This window comes from Nilaparvata lugens, chromosome 7, assembly GCF_014356525.2.
Source record: "Nilaparvata lugens isolate BPH chromosome 7, ASM1435652v1, whole genome shotgun sequence".
Classification (NCBI taxonomy): domain Eukaryota; kingdom Metazoa; phylum Arthropoda; class Insecta; order Hemiptera; family Delphacidae; genus Nilaparvata; species Nilaparvata lugens.
In genome coordinates this window covers 55,484,596-55,503,761 of record NC_052510.1, presented here as the reverse complement: position 1 = coordinate 55,503,761, position 19,166 = coordinate 55,484,596, and the positions used below count along the sequence as shown (strand labels likewise).

Here is a 19,166-nt window from a genome sequence, read left to right as displayed (position 1 = left end):
CAGTGATTCAAATTAGCTCAAAGCACACAATAATGAATTAAAAAGAATTAGCCTAAAGCGCTTCTCAATTTAAAGGATCTAAATATAAAGAAAAATAAAAATTTCAGTACCCTTTTAGAAATATTTTATCACTACATGTTTCGTCCGAAAGGGTACTGATATTTTTTTTCTCTATATTTATATTACAAGTAGCCCTTTACAGAAAAGAGATAAAAAGCATCTGGTTGAATGCTTAGCATGTAAGTTGACATGTATTATATATATATTATGTAAGTTGGTTTGTACACACTGGAATCGCACTTGCCAGGCACTCGACGCCTACTGCTTTAGGCTACGGTGATTTGAGCTTCAGTCATATATACATTATATTTCACTATTCTCAACTTAGAATTACCGGTAGGCTACCATACAATCAATAATAGAAAAATAGGAAGGGTTATGAGAAATGAACTAAGTTATATAGAAAATGTATGAATTTTTGAATTATTCATTTATTGAAAAACTAATTCTTGTCATGAATTCATGTTTTCATACCTTTAATACCTTCTGCTTCATCCATTACCCACATTTGTGGAATCGATGGCGTCATAGATTTCGATTTTAATATACACAATAACACAAAAACTATTCAGATGGCAGGTAAAGCAGTGACCACTATTTAAAAAAAGTTCAGATAATCACTCATAAATTCATTTACGCTATAATATGATTTATCACAAAGCAACTTCCTGACGGCTCTCTTGAAGGCGGCCTCATCCAACTGCTTCACACCAGGAGGCAGCTTGTTGAAAAAATTCAGTGCAGAAACTTTATAGCTGGCCTGTGAACGGTGGAGACGTCTCCTGGGGACATTCAGCAGCTCGCGGTGCCTGGTGTTGTGGTTGTGAACGTCACTTCTGGCAGCCAGAGTATGCTGTACCCTCTTGACATACACCAAGCACAGGAGGATGTAATGGCTGAAGACCGTCAGCACACCAAGGCGAGCAAAGATGGGCTTGCAGTGAGCAAGATGATCGCTACCTGTTTTAATTCTTATAGCCCTCTTTTGCAGTCTCAGCACATATCAGCAGCCCCCACTGAATGACCCCACAGAAGCAAGCCATAGGTAATGTGGCAATGAAAGAGCGCGTGATACATCATTATAAAGTACTTCTCAGCCACCAGACCCCTCATCTTGAGCATCAGAAAGCAAATTCGGGAGTGTCGACTGGTTACCTGCTGTATATGACTGTTCCAGCTGAGTTTGCTGTCCAAGACAAAACCCAGCAGCTTCACTGGATTCTGAGGGTCACGCAGTTCACGTGACAAGCTGCAGATTATCCTTTGGGTCTTGTCCTCATTCAGCTGGAATCGATTAGCCAGGAACCATGAAGTGGCAGATCAAAGATGCTCCGCAGATGCCTCCAAAACCCGCTCAAGCTCAGCACACCGATGACAGTAGAGATGCATCATCCGCAAACATCAGAGAGGAACCGTGGTCGTCGAGGTCATTTATTATGACATAGACATCATGTCGTCATCATGTCTGTCTGTCTGCGCGCTGTGTCTTTCGTGCGTCTGCGCTGACCAGTGACGTCTCAGTCGCGGTTTTTTGCCACTGCTCTAATCAGCTGGTTTTCTATACTTTTATTCGTATTTTTTTCGTCGGATTGTTTGCCGTTGCAATTTTAATATTTGTGCTATTCGATTTTTTAGAATTTAATCTTGTCTTTTGGCATCTTACCTTTTAGTTATTTGCCACTTTTTCACCAAACGTTTGTGGACGTTTCACGTACGTGGCTACATTTCCGCCTTCTCGTTTTTGTTGCTAGCGTCTTTAGTTTTTCCTGTCTATCTATTCATGGAGGTCGGCGAGTGTGCTTCCTGCGCTCGGTCCAAACCTTTCATCTGAATTCATCGGACTTACAAAACGTTTTTAAAGTGTGAATTATTCTTCAAATTAATTCGTTTGTTCCATTCTTCAGTGTGATTCAATTATTCATCGAGTTCTTCACTCAATTACTCTGTTAAAATTGAATAAACTTTGTCTAATATTGCAACCTCGTGTGAGCATTTCATCGCTATTCATTTGATCTACAAAACGTTTTTAAAGTGTGAATTATTCTTCAAATTAATTCGTTTGTTCTATTCTTCAGTGTGATTCAATTATTCATCGAGTTCTTCACTCAGTTACTCTGTTAAAATTGGATAAACTTTGTCTAAAAATTACAACCTCGTGTAGGCTTCAGTTGCCATTTTTCTACAATTGGCTTCACCTCGTGAACCTCAAACTTTCAAGTGCATCATCTCTACTGTTTGGAAATCAATCCAAAAATTCCACAATTTGAAGATCGGATTATTCGTTTGGAATTCTACTCGCTCCAGCCTACTTTTCCATTGGGGGATTCGCCTGCTGTAATGGACGTTTCCATGCTTGTCATCGCATGGCCTGATCACTTCATCGCTTGCTGATGTCCTGTTCCTGTTGGTATTGCGGAGTCGTTGCCTGTCTGCCTGGCCGCATCTCCTCTTCAAAATTTTATTCAGGTTATGTAAATCGTTCTTTTCAATTTTCATTTACGTATGCATCATTATTGTTTTATTAATGTCTATCTTGACATTCAACTCACTGAGGCCACTGATGCCTAATTATTATTTTATTAATGTCTATCTTGACATTCAACTCACTGAGGCCACTGACGCCTACTTATTATTTGATTAATGTCTATCTTGACATTCTTTCACTGAGGCTACCGACGCCTACCTATTGTTTAGTTAATGTCTAGCTTGACATTCATTTCACTGAGGCCATCGACGCCTATTTATTTATTGGATTTGACAGCTACCCTTGGCTTTACAAGTGATTCACTGAGGCCACTGACGCCTACTTATTATTTTATTAATGTCTATCTTGACATTCTTTCACTGAGGCTACCGACGCCTACCTATTGTTTAGTTAATGTCTATCTTGACATTCATTTCACTGAGGCCATCGACGCCTATTTATTTATTGGATTTGACAGCTACCCTTGGCTTTGCAAGTGATTCATTGAAGGCCACTGTCGCCTATTACTCGTTCTAATTGATGTCTGTCTTGACATTCAATTCATTGAAGGCCCATGTCGCCTATATTTACCCAGATAATCTTCATTATATTTATTAGCTACCCTTAGCTTTTAAGTGTTATTCTAAGGCCAGTGACGCCTATTAACTATTTAGTTAATGTCTATCTTGACATTCATTTCACTGAGGCCATCGACGCCTATTTATTTATTGGATTTGACAGCTACCCTTGGCTTTACAAGTGATTCATTGAAGGCCACTGTCGCCTATTACTCGTTCTAATTGATGTCTGTCTTGACATTCAATTCATTGAAGGCCCATGTCGCCTATATTCAACCCGGATTGTCCTCATTTGTATTTATTAGCTACCCTTAGCTCTTAAGTGATATTTTTAAGGCCAGTAACGCCTATTAATTGTTAGGTCGAAATCTATTTTGACATTCAAATCACTGAAGGCCTATGCCGCATATATTTTTTATGTATGTTATTTGCTGAGCATTTTTTACAGCTTATTGTCATTTTTTAATCATTATTATTGTACCTTAGTAATAACTTTCATTATTGCACTCAATTTATATTCATTTCAGGTATCATTATTAATACCTTGCATTTATTGCAATATCATTAATACCAATATCATTAATAATTTAATATCATTAATACCTTTGCAGTTATTGTCAGACCTCAATGGTCATTAATGTCATTGACCTAATTTCATTTAAATTTTGTAGTTCTCTACATTATTTCACATGTTGTAATTTTCCCAAGATTTGATTGCCTTTGTATGTGGCCATCTGCCTATTATTATTTTATTGATCTCAAAATATTTGATTCAATCTTTGTATGTGGCCATCTGCCTATTATTATTTTATTGATCTCAAAATATTTGATTCAATCTTTGTATGTGCCATCTGCCTATTATTATTTTATTGATCTCAAAATATTTGATTCAATCTTTGTATGTGGCCATCTGCCTATTATTATTTTATTGATCTCAAAATATTTGATTCAATCTTTGTATGTGGCCATCTGCCTATTATTATTTTATTGATCTCAAAATATTTGATTCAATGTTTGTATGTGGCCACCTGCCTATTATTATTTTATTGATCCCAAATATTTGACACAATTTTTTTGTATGTGGCCATCTGCCTATTATTATCTTATTATTATTAAATCTTATCTTGTTGATTCATTTAGTCTTTTATTGGCGTACTTACCCCAATTCAAGCTATCAGTATTTTTATGCACAGAATTCAAAGATTTATTTGTAGGTATTTATACCAACTATCATCCACAGTCCACTGCCCTGCCCTTGGATTCTGTCAAACAGTGTAGGCCCCAGCACCGATCCCTGAGAAACACCAAAAGTCACCGGAAGTGACCGGGAGTCCCCACCACTGAGGAAGACAAGCTGAGTCCTTCCAGAAAGGTAAGAGCCTAAGATGGAAAGGGCAGAGTCTCTTAGACCATAAAATCTCAGCTTTCTAAGAAGAATGCCATAGTCCACGCAGTCAAAGGCTCGGCTCAGATCACAAAGAGCAAGAGCAAGAGACTCACCATCCTCAAAGGCCGTGTAAATCTGCTCACATACATGGTCAACTGCACCCACTGTCGATCTCCCAACTCGAAAGCCAAATTGCATGTTAGAGAACAGGCCATTCTCCTCAAAGAAAGCCTCCAACTGTGGCTTGATCACCTTGCCAAAGACAGGGGTAACGGAGATGGGCCTGAAGCTGCGAAGGCTCTCGCGATCACCCTTCTTGAAGACCGGGACAGTCCTTGAAGTTTTCAAGAAATCAGGAAATTTTCCAGTCCTCAAGCACTCGTTGACAGATGCAGAGAGAGGAACTGCAACGGCATCCACAATTTCACGAAGCATGCTCACAGACATGCCATAGCCTAAACACATCTTGAGATACTTGATCTATGTGTTTTTCAACACATAATTATTAAATTTATATACTGAATTTTCTACTAAATTAGTTCTCACTCTGTATTTGTTCAAAGTTCTATTTTTAAAACTTCCTACTCATCTTTACTATTTGAATCAAATTTTGTGATATTTTGTTGTTATTAGAAGCTGATTTCATAACTAAGACAAAAATCTGGTGTGGCGCACTCACACAACTTTCCTTGCCGTTATGGAAATTAATCACCTGACGCTAGTGCTCCCGCGCATCTCAAGTCTACTATTCAGAGATTTGAGCCAGCTGGTGACAGGGCAATAACGCTGAAGACACATGAGGTGTGCTATCTCTTCATAGTGAATCATTTAATAGAATCAACAGTTGCCAACAGTTTGCAATTGAATAATCAAATTTTCTCAAATTTCAAGCTTATTTTCAATTTTATGTGAAAATGTTACTGGATATTAATTGTAGAGATTTTCATGCTCAATCTTTTCCACTAGAAATTTTTCGTTTAAATTATATCTGAGACCTGATAATTGGAAATCTAAAATCAAACTTTGCATAGATGAGGCGGAGCTCCTGAAATTTTTACAGATATGGAACTTGTGGCAGTTGATATAGCTTATCAATGACTACTCTTGGTATAAATTCAATCAAAATCGTTCGAGCCATTTTCGAGAGAATCGCGAAAAACCCTGTTTTGACAACATTCTAACCGCCATCTTGAATTGCATTTGATTGAAATTGTTTGTGTCGGATAGTGTAAGGACCTTAAGTCCTATAGTGTAAGGACCTTGATTTCCAAATTTCAAGTCATTCCGTTAATATATTGGGAGATGAGATATCGTGTACACAGACGCACATACACTCATACACACACACACACTCACACACACACACACACACACACACACACACACACACACACACACACACACACACACACACACACACACACACACACACACACACACATACAGACCAATACCCAAAAACCACTTTTTCGGACTCAGGGGACCTTGAAACGTATAGAAATTTAGAAATTGGGGTACCTTAATTTTTTCGGAAAGCAATACTTTCCTTACCTATATGGTAATAGGGCAAGGAAAGTAAAAAAAAGCTGTTCTTAATAAAATAGATGGACCCACATTAGGACAAAGAGTGTTTGAAAACAAAAGTTACAATTTTATTCTATATTAATTCATTCAAACCAAAATACAGTAAAAATGATATTTCAGGTAAATTTTTCAAATATCTTATATTATATACAACTTTTCAATCGAGCAATTTCAATTTTTGATCCACGGTTTAGTTCAGACAAAGTACTCTAAAGAGAGGTCTCTAATGTTTCATTTTATTGTGATATCAAATTTTGATTTCTCTCAAGTTATTGTATATTTTCATATAAAAATTAATTTGAATGATATTGATATAAACTAATTGTATTAATGTTCAAATTTGTAGAATAATTGTCAATGATACCAACCGTCATTTTTCAGTTGTTGACTTGAAATGTTGTTGTTTGGACTTGAAAAGCGCGGTTGTCTCCTGTTTGGAAATGGAATATGGAAATGATGATTTTAAAAGCAGAGTTTACTTTATTTGTGTACAGTACCTTTAGTTAAAGTTTCAGCTTTTTACAAAATGTAAGTAACTTGTTTTTGGCTCTCTAATTTCTGCAAGGAATTTGTGGGTGCTATTTAAAGGCTGACTCGGGAGAGGTTGTTAGGTTATAGGTTAAAATGCAAAATAAATTGTGCTACCTACTTAAATTTCGTTTATTTCAAAAACACAAGTAACCGCCGTTTAGTTTTTGTGATCAAAATAACATACTAAATTGATCTCAACCATAAATTTGATGACAGGTAGGCCTATAATGGATCTGGACCTAGGATTACGCCTTTTCTTCTTCCATCCACCTTAGAGATTAATATTCTTGCCTTTTTTGGTCAACCTAAAATTCTCAATCTTATGTACGGTTCGCCAGTTGATTTTACATGCTCTCTGTTGTATTCCAAACAATGAAAATAAAATACCCTATATGCCTGTATAAATTAAGTCTACCGGCTGAGACGCTAATGAGACCTCAAACCCTGAAAGCCGAAACCACTGATGTAAAGCAAGCTAGGGCAGCAATGGTTGGGTTGGTGATCCTAAATGAGACACTACTGTAGCCGGTCGCTAATTTTGGATTTTCTAGACCCGATCTCTAGTACCGCTAAATTTTACTTCTGTTTAATCAAAGATTACTCATATCAATAGTATGAAATTCTATTTCAATTTTTGGCAAACTCCTCTATTGGTTGAATATTGGGCTTATCTGTTCATCTAGACTTCTTGTATAAAATTCAATTTATTTTCTACAAATTTACAATGAGTTTTTATTAAAATGTAACATATATATTTACAAACGTTTTCCTAGTTAAGCCTTAACATGCTTCAGTTTTTGTATAAATTTCGGAGCTATAAATGGAGTTTTATCAAGAAACTAGCTGCTTTTATGCTAAACATCAATGCAGGTTTTTGTGTATTTTTAATTAATAATCATTATATTTTGCAGGTATACGGTTCCTATTGCAATCTACTCTGCAGAATATTAGTAGCCTATCACAAATAATAGACATCAATAGGCAAGTCAACGATTATAGACAGTTAATTGGACACCAGGTAATTATATTGTGTAATTTTTTGGTCACTTGAATAATCTAAACAGAAAATTTCATAGTCAATCAGCTTATTTATATTAGCCTAATAACATAGTTATGAAGATCAATTATTATAGTTATATGGATGCATTTATGAACGGTCTTTAGATCCCTATTGACAATTTCCACACTTATTTCTCGCCAACACAACACTACAGAAGGTTCTCTGATTGGCTGATTCACACCAACAGCTGATTCTCAGCCAATCAGATGACATTCTGTTTGTCGTGTTGGCGAGAAATAGGTAAGTGTGAAAACTGTCATTACCTATTAGCCTATAGCCATGAGCTAATTTATCTCGTTTTGAGTTTCATGTTATAAAGTCAGTATCTGATCAACATCGGTTTGCTATCATTGTCTGTCATTAGACAAAGCAGATAGCTGTATCCTTTTCTACCACCGCACTGTTGCCAAATAGTTTGTTGACTAAAGGAACATAATGCGCTAACGAAATATAATATTATCTGAATTATGAAAATTTAACATTAAATCATGAGAAAATATATATGAGATAGAGTTGATTATTGATAACAAAAATCAACAATTAATATAGATCAGATTATATTAGGTCATGAATTATTTTATATTTAATCAGAATTACCGGAACATCTTGAATCACTTCTATGTAAGGCTCAACTCACACTTAAGCGACTCGGGTCGAGAAGAGACTCAACTCTAGTCGAGAGCATGTGTTTCAAATGCTGACACTCAGACCAGTCGATTCTAGTCTCCGCGACGTCACCCATTTGAAAACACATGCTCTCGACTAGAGTCGAGTCTCTTCTCGACCTGAGTCGCGTAAGTGTGAGTTGAGCCTTTAGGTGCAATTCCTTAGAGGCGTGCCAACCCGTGCCCTTCGAGACGCGAAACTATAAGCAGGTTTGTCTAGAGGAGAGCGGCTCGAGAGCAGGAAGCTCGAGACACGCTGTTACAGCCATCACGGTTGGGGAACATAACCTTTATATTCATCAGATTCGATGATTCATTAGATATGAATCGTAAAAGCAGTATAGAAGCCAATACTACTTCTAATTCATCGGTCGCCTTAGCGTTCATTCATCATAAAAATTCAATGAGTCGTTGAATCCAATGAATTTATTAGTTATCTGCTCTGGCCGTGACGTCTGTAAAGACGCGCCTCTAGCTTTCTGCTGTAGCCGCGCTCGTCTCGATAAGCCTGCTTATAGCTGGGCATTGACAAGCCTCTAAGGAATTGCACCTTAAAAGAGAAGATAGTGGTAAAAGAGAATCGGCAACCCAGAGGTCCTTTCTTTTCCACTGACTTTATATTATAATGTGAATTTTCATTAGTGATCCCTCTGGACTGGAGAGCTCGCTCAAAATATTATGACGTTTCAAAAACATAGACTAGGTATTCCAATTATTTATCAAATTACTAGTCTTGTGATGAGATATCAGTGGATAAGGCACCATTTTTAACCAAACCAGTGGAATAATAGAGTTATAGATGTCTAAACATCAAGCAACAAGATTGTCATGAACGATTTACGCCGAGAGTTCTTCAGTTCTTAGTTAGTCAACTCATTTACCATAAAAATAGGTTGAGACTTGGCCCTCCTTCCGAGGAAATTACAAGGTTGCCAATTCGTGTAAAATTGCAACTTTCTCAAATTTCCAATTCAACGTCAGAATTGGATGTAGAATATCATCCCCTTGGATGTAGAATATCATCCCCGATATCCTAGTAGAGCTAAAAAAGTTTCAGGGTTGTAGGATTAAAAGGATATTCAACTTTTATGATAAAATTGGAAACATCGCGAAGATTTGTTTTTATTTTTAATATCACTTCTCTCAGAATCATTGGGCGTCGTAATGCGTAAAAATTTTATAGAAAATCAACGGGGAGAATGTATTCTTTCTATTGGTGTCTGGATCATTTTTATTCGACCCATAGTTATATTTGAATTGATGATTATGTTCTTCAATGTCGAGACATTTTGAGCAGAAATAATTGAATTTTATTAAATTATTTAGATACCCAATCATCTTTCGAAACAAAAAAGTTTCCAGCATGTCGAAAATTTCATGTTTTCTGCTCGAAATGTCTCGACATTGTCGAGAATAATCATTAATTAAAAAATAACTATGGTTCGGATAAAAATTATCCGGACACCAATAGAAAGGAGACATTCTACTCTTTAATTTGATATAAAATTATTACGCATTACAACGCCCAATGATTCAGAGAGAAGTAATATTAAAAAGAAAAACAAATCTTTGCAATGTTTCCAATAAAAGCTGAATTTCCCTTTAATCCTTCAACCCTGAAACTTTTTCAGCTCTATATCGGGGATGATATTCTACATCCAATTCTAACGTGTAATTGGAAATTTGAGAAAGTTGCAGTTTTACACAATTACCTGTAATTTCTTCGGATGGGGTGCCAAGTGTCAACTTATTTTACACAAACTATAAGCTGGTTAACTCATTTACTATAAAAATTGAATTTGCGTGTACCATAAAGCTGGATTCCCAAATATATGTGGCAGAGGAAGTGACCGATACAGTGAGAGTATTATTCCCATAAGCTCTAATGGGACTATTCATACTCGCTCGGCCGTGCTGAGTGGGAACAATCCATTCAGAACTCATGGAATTATACTTTCACTGATAATGATATGTGGGAATCCAGCTAAAAGTATACTTGGCAAATAATTACTAATATCGTATTTAAAAAAACTTTAAATTGAAAAAACACTCACATTTTTTGATGTGGCGACGTCCGTTTCGTGCTGGTATTGCACATTTTCAAGCCAAAACAGAGACTACGTTTGTAATACGCAGAGAATACGATAGTAATAATAATAGTGGAAACAAGATGGATAACCAACAACGAAATAATTACTGTTGAATGTAAATAAAATATCAAATCTAAGAGTAGCTCTTTTCAAATTAAAAGAAAGATCTTATGCATAAAATGAAAACAAGTAGAAAAACACTACTTTATTTGCCTTGAATTGAATTTTTTTAAGAATTTGATAATGCCTCACTATTGTAAATTGTTAAAAAGTAAATGAAAATCGATCACTTTGTCAAATAATTGGTGAATACTGTTTCCACCCCTCTCAGATTTTGCAGGCAAATAACTTTGTAGTGAGATTCATTATCTACTAATATTTTCATAAATATTATGAAAATTTATCAGTAAATCATGTGAACATATATTTTCTTGACAAATATAATATATTTTATTATTAATAATAATAATAATAATGTCGAGTGACCTAGCTGGCTCAGGTCTGGTGTCAGAGTTTTCAGGTCGCAACTGATAAATTTCAGGGCCTCCGACATTACCTAACGACTGCTTTTTTGGCAGCCGGGACCGACGAATTAACGTGTCCATCCGAAACACGGGACTGGCCCGAGATAAATATCTTGCACGGGCCGGGATTTGAACTCGTGCTTCTGAACCATAAAGCCAGCATCTAATTCACTCGACTACGGCCACTCCGTAGTTATTTTTATTCATTTATTAACAAGAATCAAGAATATTACATAAGATATACTGGAGTAACTTTGCTGTTCAATATAAAAAGTGTTGGAAAAAGAAATCAGCAACTCTGTTGTCCTATCATTTCAACTGACTTTATAACGTGAATCCCACTTTATTATTTATTTATCAGTACAAAATTAAATTACTTATCCATGGTCTACTGGATAAAGTGCTTGCATAGCAGCCTAGAGATCCCGTGTTCAAACCCGCTCATCAACAAAAGTTTTTGATCAAGTCACTCCCGTGTTATCGGATGGGCACGTTAAACTGTCGGTCCCAGCCGAAGTATTACAGTTGTATGGCCAATTGACGGCTTAAATTATTTATATTCAGATGAGGTGGAACCTTCCTGCAAGGGACTCCCCACCAACAAAAGCCATACGAATTTACTATACAGAGTGAGTCATATGTATGGGAACCCTTCAATAAGTTGGAGACTGTTGTAGATATAATAATGTTATTTTTAGGATAAGTTATTAGTCGAATACTCTACCTTTTGACGTACAACTGAATTTCAACCCCTCATAAGGGAGTGACTTAGGGGTTGTAAGGTTGTAACTCAAATATTTTAAATGTAAACACTCATTGTGTGGTACATCATTTAGGCCTTTTTAAAACAAGAAAGGTGGCATCGATAAAAATGTTCTATGATACTTGTAAACAAATTGGCGGCTGATTCAAGTTCTAGTTTTTAAGGAAATGAGTGGTTGTAACTCAAGTATTTTAAATGTAAACACCCATTGTGTGGTACATCATTTTCAAGGCCTTCTCAAAACTAGAAAGATGACATGAATTGAAATGTTCTATGATACTTGTACCCAAAATGGCGGATAATTGAGGTTTTAGTTTTTAAGGAAATGAGGGGTTGTAACTCAAATATGTTGAATGAATAAATAAAAATGTTCTATGATTTTTTTTATCCAAAAATGGCGGCTGATTCAATTTTTAGTTTTTAAAGAAATAATTGATAAAGATCAATCAGCCGCCATTTTGGATACAAGTATCATAGAGCATTTTTATTGATGTAATTTCTTATTGATTCATTGAAAAATGTTTTTTACAGGATGCTACAAAAATTGGAGAATTTTCCAGCAGAACTATGCTGTTTTATATGTGGAGAAAATCACTACGATGAGGATAATTATGGCGCTGTCTATAAACTTGGTCACATTACACTCCATTACTTCTGTCTACTGATGTCATCAGACCTTATTCAATGTGGATCCGACAGTGAAGGCATTCTGGGGTTCCTGCCTCAGGACATCAAAAGTGTGGTCAAGAAATCGAAAAAGGCCATTTGTGTAATCTGTGAAGACGCGGGTGCCAGTGTGCGTTGTTCGAAATGCAATGCAATGTTTCATTTTCCTTGTGGCATCAAGAAAGGCTCATCGCACCAGTTTTTCGGTCAGTTCAAATCGCTGTGTCCCGAACATCGGGTGCGACAGAGAATTCCGAAGAACATAGCGGATGAACTCGCACTCACGGGTGCGGTTTGCATCATCTGTTTGGAAACTGTGTCACTAGATGGCAACAATTACATCTGGGCGACGTGCTGTAGGAAGAATGGAGTGTTCCACAGAGGCTGCCTGCAAAGAATGGCGTGCAGCTTCGGAAGTTACACACTCAAATGTCCTCTTTGCAACAATAAGCGGAAATTTGTGCAGAGTATCATGCAGCATGGCATCTATGTGCCGCACCAGGATGCGTCATGGGAGAAGCCGAACGCCTTCAATGAACTGTTGGAACGCTACCAGCACTGTGACACTGAAGCCTGCCTGTGTCCCGAGGGCAGGCGGTTCAACAAACATCCTTGGCAAATGTTGCTATGCACTGATTGTGGCTCCCAAGGTGTGCATAATAATTGTCTTCCCTCCAACTATTCCTATTCTGAATGGAAGTGTGATATTTGCAGCAACGTCAACTCTGACCAACATTTACCAAATCCTGTTGAAGATAGCTTTAACGGCAACCGTGTAAATAGCAGTAATGATGTGATCAATAGTTGTCAAAGTCACACTTCATCAAGTTCTGCAACTACAGTACAAACAACTATTCCTGCTTTTGTTGATGGTCGAAGATTAAGACTCCTACAACCAATATTGAAATTAATAAGGATTGATGAAAGTTCTTCATCAAATTGTAAAACTGCACTGAAAACAACTATTCCCGCTTCTACTGTTAGCCAAAGTGAAGAAGGCCCGCCACAACTATTGAAAATGAGAAGAATTGATGAAACTTTAACTTTGAATCAAAGGAAAACTGATGATATAGATGTGGAACAAATTAAAAATGATGAAAGAATAATCAAAGTTGAAGAAGGAGAACTTGAAGAAAAGGATATTGATGAAAGTTTAACTTCGAATCAAAGAAGAACTGATGAAATTGCAGTTGAACAACAAAAGATTGATGAAAGTTCAACTTTCAATCAAAGACGAACTGATGAAAAAACAGCTGTAGAACAGATGAAAATTGATGAAAGAAAAATCAAAGTTGAAGAAGGACAATTTGAAGAAAAGGAAGTAGATGAAAGTTCAACTTTGAATGCAAAATCATCACATAATATTGCTTCCAACTTGAAACTAGTCAAATCTAAAGGAACATCACATCTGAAACGCAGAAAAGTGGAGGAAAAATATTTTGGATCTGACAATCAGCAAGACCTACAATCTCAGCCGGTAGTATTTCTAATCTGGTTACTTATTGCTATTCTATTATTTTACGTAATAAAAAACATTCGATAATATTTCCAGTTTAAGATGTGTGGATGATAATTATTTATTCACAATGTTTCATTACAGAATACTAACCCACTTCATAGGCCTAATTTCACTTGTTCTACTTTATAAAACACACTATAGTCCAGGCAACGAATGCTCAAAACAAGGTATAGAGTGAAAAGTTTGGCACATAATTTTTGACCATGCAGCTCCTTTTTTCTTCTTTATCATATTTTTTTGTATTGTTATCATGTGTAATAGTGTAAGAGAGGGCCGATTGCGCCCTAACTTCGCTCTCTAGGAAAAATAAAGGCAGTCATGCTATTCAATTCTCTTTCAAGATAGTTGGGGGTGAACATAACAAAAGTCCTCACTCCTACCCCCTGTGGTGGGGGGGGGGGTGAAAGTGCCATTTCTTGGTTCTCGATCTTGAACAATATGTGATCGTAACAAAATTGAAGCTCACAAATTGGCCTACAAGTTTCATAATATGTAACATTTTTTCCATATATCTCTCGAGTTTCCTAGGTATATGATTTATCGAAGGTGTGTTCCAAACAAAAATTATGTTTCAGATTTTTCCCTCTTTAATCTTTCGTTGACTGGTCTACTAGTTAATATTTCCAGTTGAAGAAGTGTGGATGATTTAAAAATACTAACTCACTTCATAGGCCTAATTTTACTTGTTACCTACCATGGTGAGCGTAAAAAAGTCAGTCCCACTATCTCTCACTCTCTATCTCAGTCCCACTTACAAAACATTGATATCTCCATACCATAGTGAGACTAACGTTATAAAGTCAGATGAAATGATAGGACTACAGGGTTGTCAAGTCTCATATTTCCACCGCTTTAAGATTGGATAGCATGATTCAAGCCCTCCTGGTATACCTGATACATAATATTAATTATTGTTGAAGATCATTTCAAATTCGGTAAGAGATAACGTCATGAAATTTTGAGGGTCCATTCTTCATGGTATTGTTAATATATTAGATAACTTTTTTTAGAAAATAATAATTTTTTTGTAACTTAATTTGAGTTTTTGTTTTTAATTTAATAACTTTCTCAAGAATTGAAATTCTGAGAATTTTTTATTAACTCTACAATACCGTGAGGAATGTATTCACAAAATTCCATAAATTTATCTCTTGCCGAATTTGAAATTATCTGTTTCAAAAATTTAAACTATAGTGAGGTCCACGTTATAATGGCAGTGGAGAAAGATAGGAGATCTACGTTGCCGTTGCCTCTGTCTTGTCAATGCCTTCTTAGACAGTAGCTGATACAGGTTTATTGATGTAATATCAACTGTTCATTCTCGTTTAAAATAATCCATATTTATTTTATCAAGCAGGAAATCATATTTTTCAATAATTTCATAATTAAGATAAACTATTTTGTTAATTTATTATTAATTCTACATTGTTAAAAGACGATCTGGCAACAGAGCAAAGCGAGATAGAGATAGCGCTATCCACTTTGTTGAATGATAGACAAGGATAGCAATGCCATTGCTAATCAAACATTGCCATTATAACGTGGACCTCACTATAGGCGCTCATATCTCAAAACGTAAAAATCATAAAAAGATGTTTCAGTATTTTTCAAAAATTTTGTAAACTTGATAGTATCCAAATCAAAAAACTTTGAAAAATATCACCAGTATAAAGTTTTTTTTAGCTTATAACACATTTATATCGTTTAGCTTTTTTCCTTAATTATGATCAATTATATCTCAAATATATTTGTGAAAAGGATAGAGCTATCTTCTGTGTCTGAAGATAGAAAATGATAGCAAACTAATGTTGATCTGGTGCTGACTCTTTAACGGAATTTTCTATAAATTAGAGAACTACTGTGATAACATAATTATTGGTAATTTGAAACATCAAGAAAATAAGTCAGGTTTTATTGGAAAAAGTTTGAAAATTTCGTTTGGCTTTGATTTTGAAAAATTAAGGAAAAATTTCATTTTGTTAACTAACTTTGAGCTTTTTAAGTAAAGCAGATCTTTGCAAACTTTCATCTAATTTTAACATTTTATTCAATTCAAAGGAAAACTTGAACTAAAAAAATTGTAAATAAATCATCTTGGCAACCTACCTGCCAAATCAAACTTAACATAAGGTGTGTTTCAATATATTGGTTCAGTAATTGCCTGCTGGCGATATTAATCAAGGTTTCTAAAGAGGCAAAAAAATAGAATAGGCTATTTAAAAATTCTTATTTGATCAATGAAGTATCAGAATTATAATTTTTAATTTATTATTTATAATAATTTAGAAATGAAATTTATTTTTATTTTGTTTTAATTAGATGAAAAAAAATTAGGTTACCGTACATTGTGTTTTAGACAAAACAGTAACTGAACCTTTTTTAGAATTGGAATATCTACAATAATTCTGGTTGATTCAATACACCCTTAAACAATAAGTATTTCAGTTGTAATTTCATTTTTAATAAAAAAACGTTTTTATCATATTTGTCACATTATTTCAACAATTATTAAAGTGTCATACTTCCACTTGTTTTTATTCGATTTCTCAGCTAATTTTCTATAAGAATTGATCATTCAAGTATCCTCATGAGGCTGCCACATATTTATGAAATTTAAAGAAAAATATGTCAGTGGGAACTGAAATTAATGCTTTGGTAGGCATCATCCAGAAAAATTTGAACGAGAACTTATGCAGAAACTCTTTGTTGCAGAATGAAAAGCCTGAAAGATGCAATATTGCCAAAAGAAAGCATTTGATGCTTCATGCTGACGATCACGGCAAATACATGGAGAGAAAACTGGCAAAGACGCGACAGTTCACGGACGTTACTGTGACAATTACAGGGCGAGGTCGTGCCGAAAGTTGTTTGAAAAACATCGAGGAAACATTGAAAGAGGCCTGCGTGAGTGTTATCTTTCTAGGTAGTGAGGATGTAGCTAAGAACGAATCACAAAAATATCTTTCAGCAGTTCATAAACTGGTCTCCCGAAACAAGGATGCAAAATTTGTTGTCGTAGATTTGCCGGTACGATACGACAGGCCACGTTGGTGCTTTATCAACAGAAATATCAGGGAAACTAACAAGAAACTGAGAAAAATTATGGCTCATTTAGATAATGTCAGGCTGGTTGATCTCAGTATGGTGGGACGTTCATACCATGATATTTATGGTCAATACTTGAATTATTATGGTAAAATTTGGCTTGTGTGGCAAATTTGCATTGCGGCAAGACAATTATTGCTAGATTAAACTAAACTTTTCACAATGAAGAAAAGGTTCATAATACATGGTTATTCTTAATGATGGACCCATTTTGTAAATTCATAATTTCTACTCAAGTACTTATCCAAAATGAATAATCTACACAACAATTGAGAGGGAAAATTCAAAGTTTTCTTGGCAATAATCAACTTGGGCCCCTATAAAACCAGACAACCAGCCGGGTTAGGTTAAACCAACAAACTAACCGAACCTAACCTATGAAACGTGGCAGCTGGGCAGCCAAGTCGCCCTCTCCGTCCGGGTATTGTATTTTAAACTTTTAAACTTAGACTAGAAGTGAGCGACTGCTGGCTGTCATGTCTGATGCGGCATCCACACATTTGCCCAATGAAGTCCAACGTCAATGTGTAGATGGGTGGTTTGCCAGTGCTGGTCTAGATGTGGACTAGTCATAATAGGGTCCAAAGTTAATTGCCCAAAAAAACTATGGAATTGTATCTCTTCATTGATGTGAAGATTGCTAATTTTGGATAAGAACTTTTCAAAAATGGGTCCAACATTTAGAATAATTCTGTATTATTGTGATAACTATCTTGTAGAAGTAGCTCTACAGTATGTATCTGTAGAATGCATAATAAATTAATATTTTTACACTATCTTACAACAGATCAACATAAAACGTGCTCGTTTTGAGCGGTCGTTTTTCTATATTAACTGTATTTTTACTAAGATACAACTTGCACGTTTTAGCAGTCGTATTTTTATACAAACATTTATACATGAGTGTAATTTGAAATATCAATGAAACTATGAATATTTTTACTCTACTTTTTTACTGATAGTCTACATATTTTTACAACTATTAATAGCCTACTATTTTCTTAACCTTCCGGCAGTCGCGCTGTTGTAAAAAGTACAACAGTGTCAGTTTTTTTGCTGCACTAAACTATTGAATGGGGTGGTGTCAATGAATGAGTCATCTATGCATTCCAAAACTTTTCCCCCATCACTCCTCTAAATTACAGTATCAACCGAGCAATGGTTCAGTCTTTAGGTGCCATTTAGTCGCGGCAGTGCATAAGTCGCACTGTGCATAAGATTGAAAATAGGGAAAGACTATACGGGGACTGCAAACGAACTAATAACACAGAATTGATGGCTTTGCTTGATGTACCTTATTGGGCTATGAAATGGTAATCATCCAAATGTTCATAGGCGTATAATAATCCAAGAAGATGGAAAAATAATTATATATCTCATTAATATGTTTTGGCGGTAAACAGGTTACATAACACTTGGAAAATTGGATGTTGTACAAAATACAACACGCGACTGCTCGTGTGATTGAGTAGGGCGCGACTACCGGAAGGTTAATGTCTAAAAAATTGAGAATTTTTATCTCTCTATTGGTGTAAAGATTGCGCATATTTTTGAATAAGAACAGTAGATTTTATAAATTTTATAAAATGAATCTAACATTTTGAATGATTTTTATTATTGTGATAACTATACAAGAGGTTTCCAAACTCCCTACCAATATTCTAGGGCATTGTTCCCGGGTATGAAACATATCTAAACATCATTTACAAACGGTCCGAAAGTCCTTAGACACACACAGCCGCCATTTTGTTATTTCACTTACTTTTTTTCTCAATAATGACTGAACATAATATGGAAATCAAACTTTGCATAATCATTTATGACAAGAAGACAGAGCTACAAAAAATCATGATAATTTTTCATACTCATGAATCAAAATGGCAGCCGTTTAAAATTGTACAGTATTTCTTGAATACACAAAAACCGTTGATTTTACTAAAAAATGACAAGAGTAACTTTTTTTAGTAAATTTAATTACAAATCAATTGACACTTTTCAAGATTGAACGAATATTAAGTGAGATATGGCAGATTTAGTGATAGATGACCTACATTTAGAGTTTCATGTCACGTTATATTAATGTTTGAAATAATCTAAAATAACATGACTAATAACATGCCAATGAAACGGAGATTGTTGCATTATGACTTTACCAGCATGCCTTGGTGTG

General features: G+C 35.4%; 1 protein-coding gene across 2 annotated transcripts; it reads left to right on the top strand.

Moving 5' to 3' along the window:
* Positions 1-6,462: 6,462 nt before the first annotated feature.
* LOC111053278 lies at positions 6,463-17,841 on the top strand. 2 transcript variants are annotated; one of them, XM_039433201.1, is made up of 4 exons: positions 6,463-6,601; positions 7,516-7,622; positions 12,238-13,849; positions 16,604-17,841. In XM_039433201.1, the coding sequence occupies exons 3-4, from the start codon at positions 12,239-12,241 to the stop codon at positions 17,141-17,143; spliced, it is 2,151 nt and encodes a 716-aa protein (XP_039289135.1). In that variant the 5' UTR covers positions 6,463-6,601; positions 7,516-7,622; position 12,238; the 3' UTR covers positions 17,144-17,841. The 2 variants fall into 2 exon arrangements, with proteins under 2 accessions (XP_039289135.1, XP_039289136.1); XM_039433202.1 differs by lacking the exon at positions 6,463-6,601 and adding an exon at positions 6,639-6,820.
* The last annotated feature ends 1,325 nt before the right edge of the window (positions 17,842-19,166 follow it).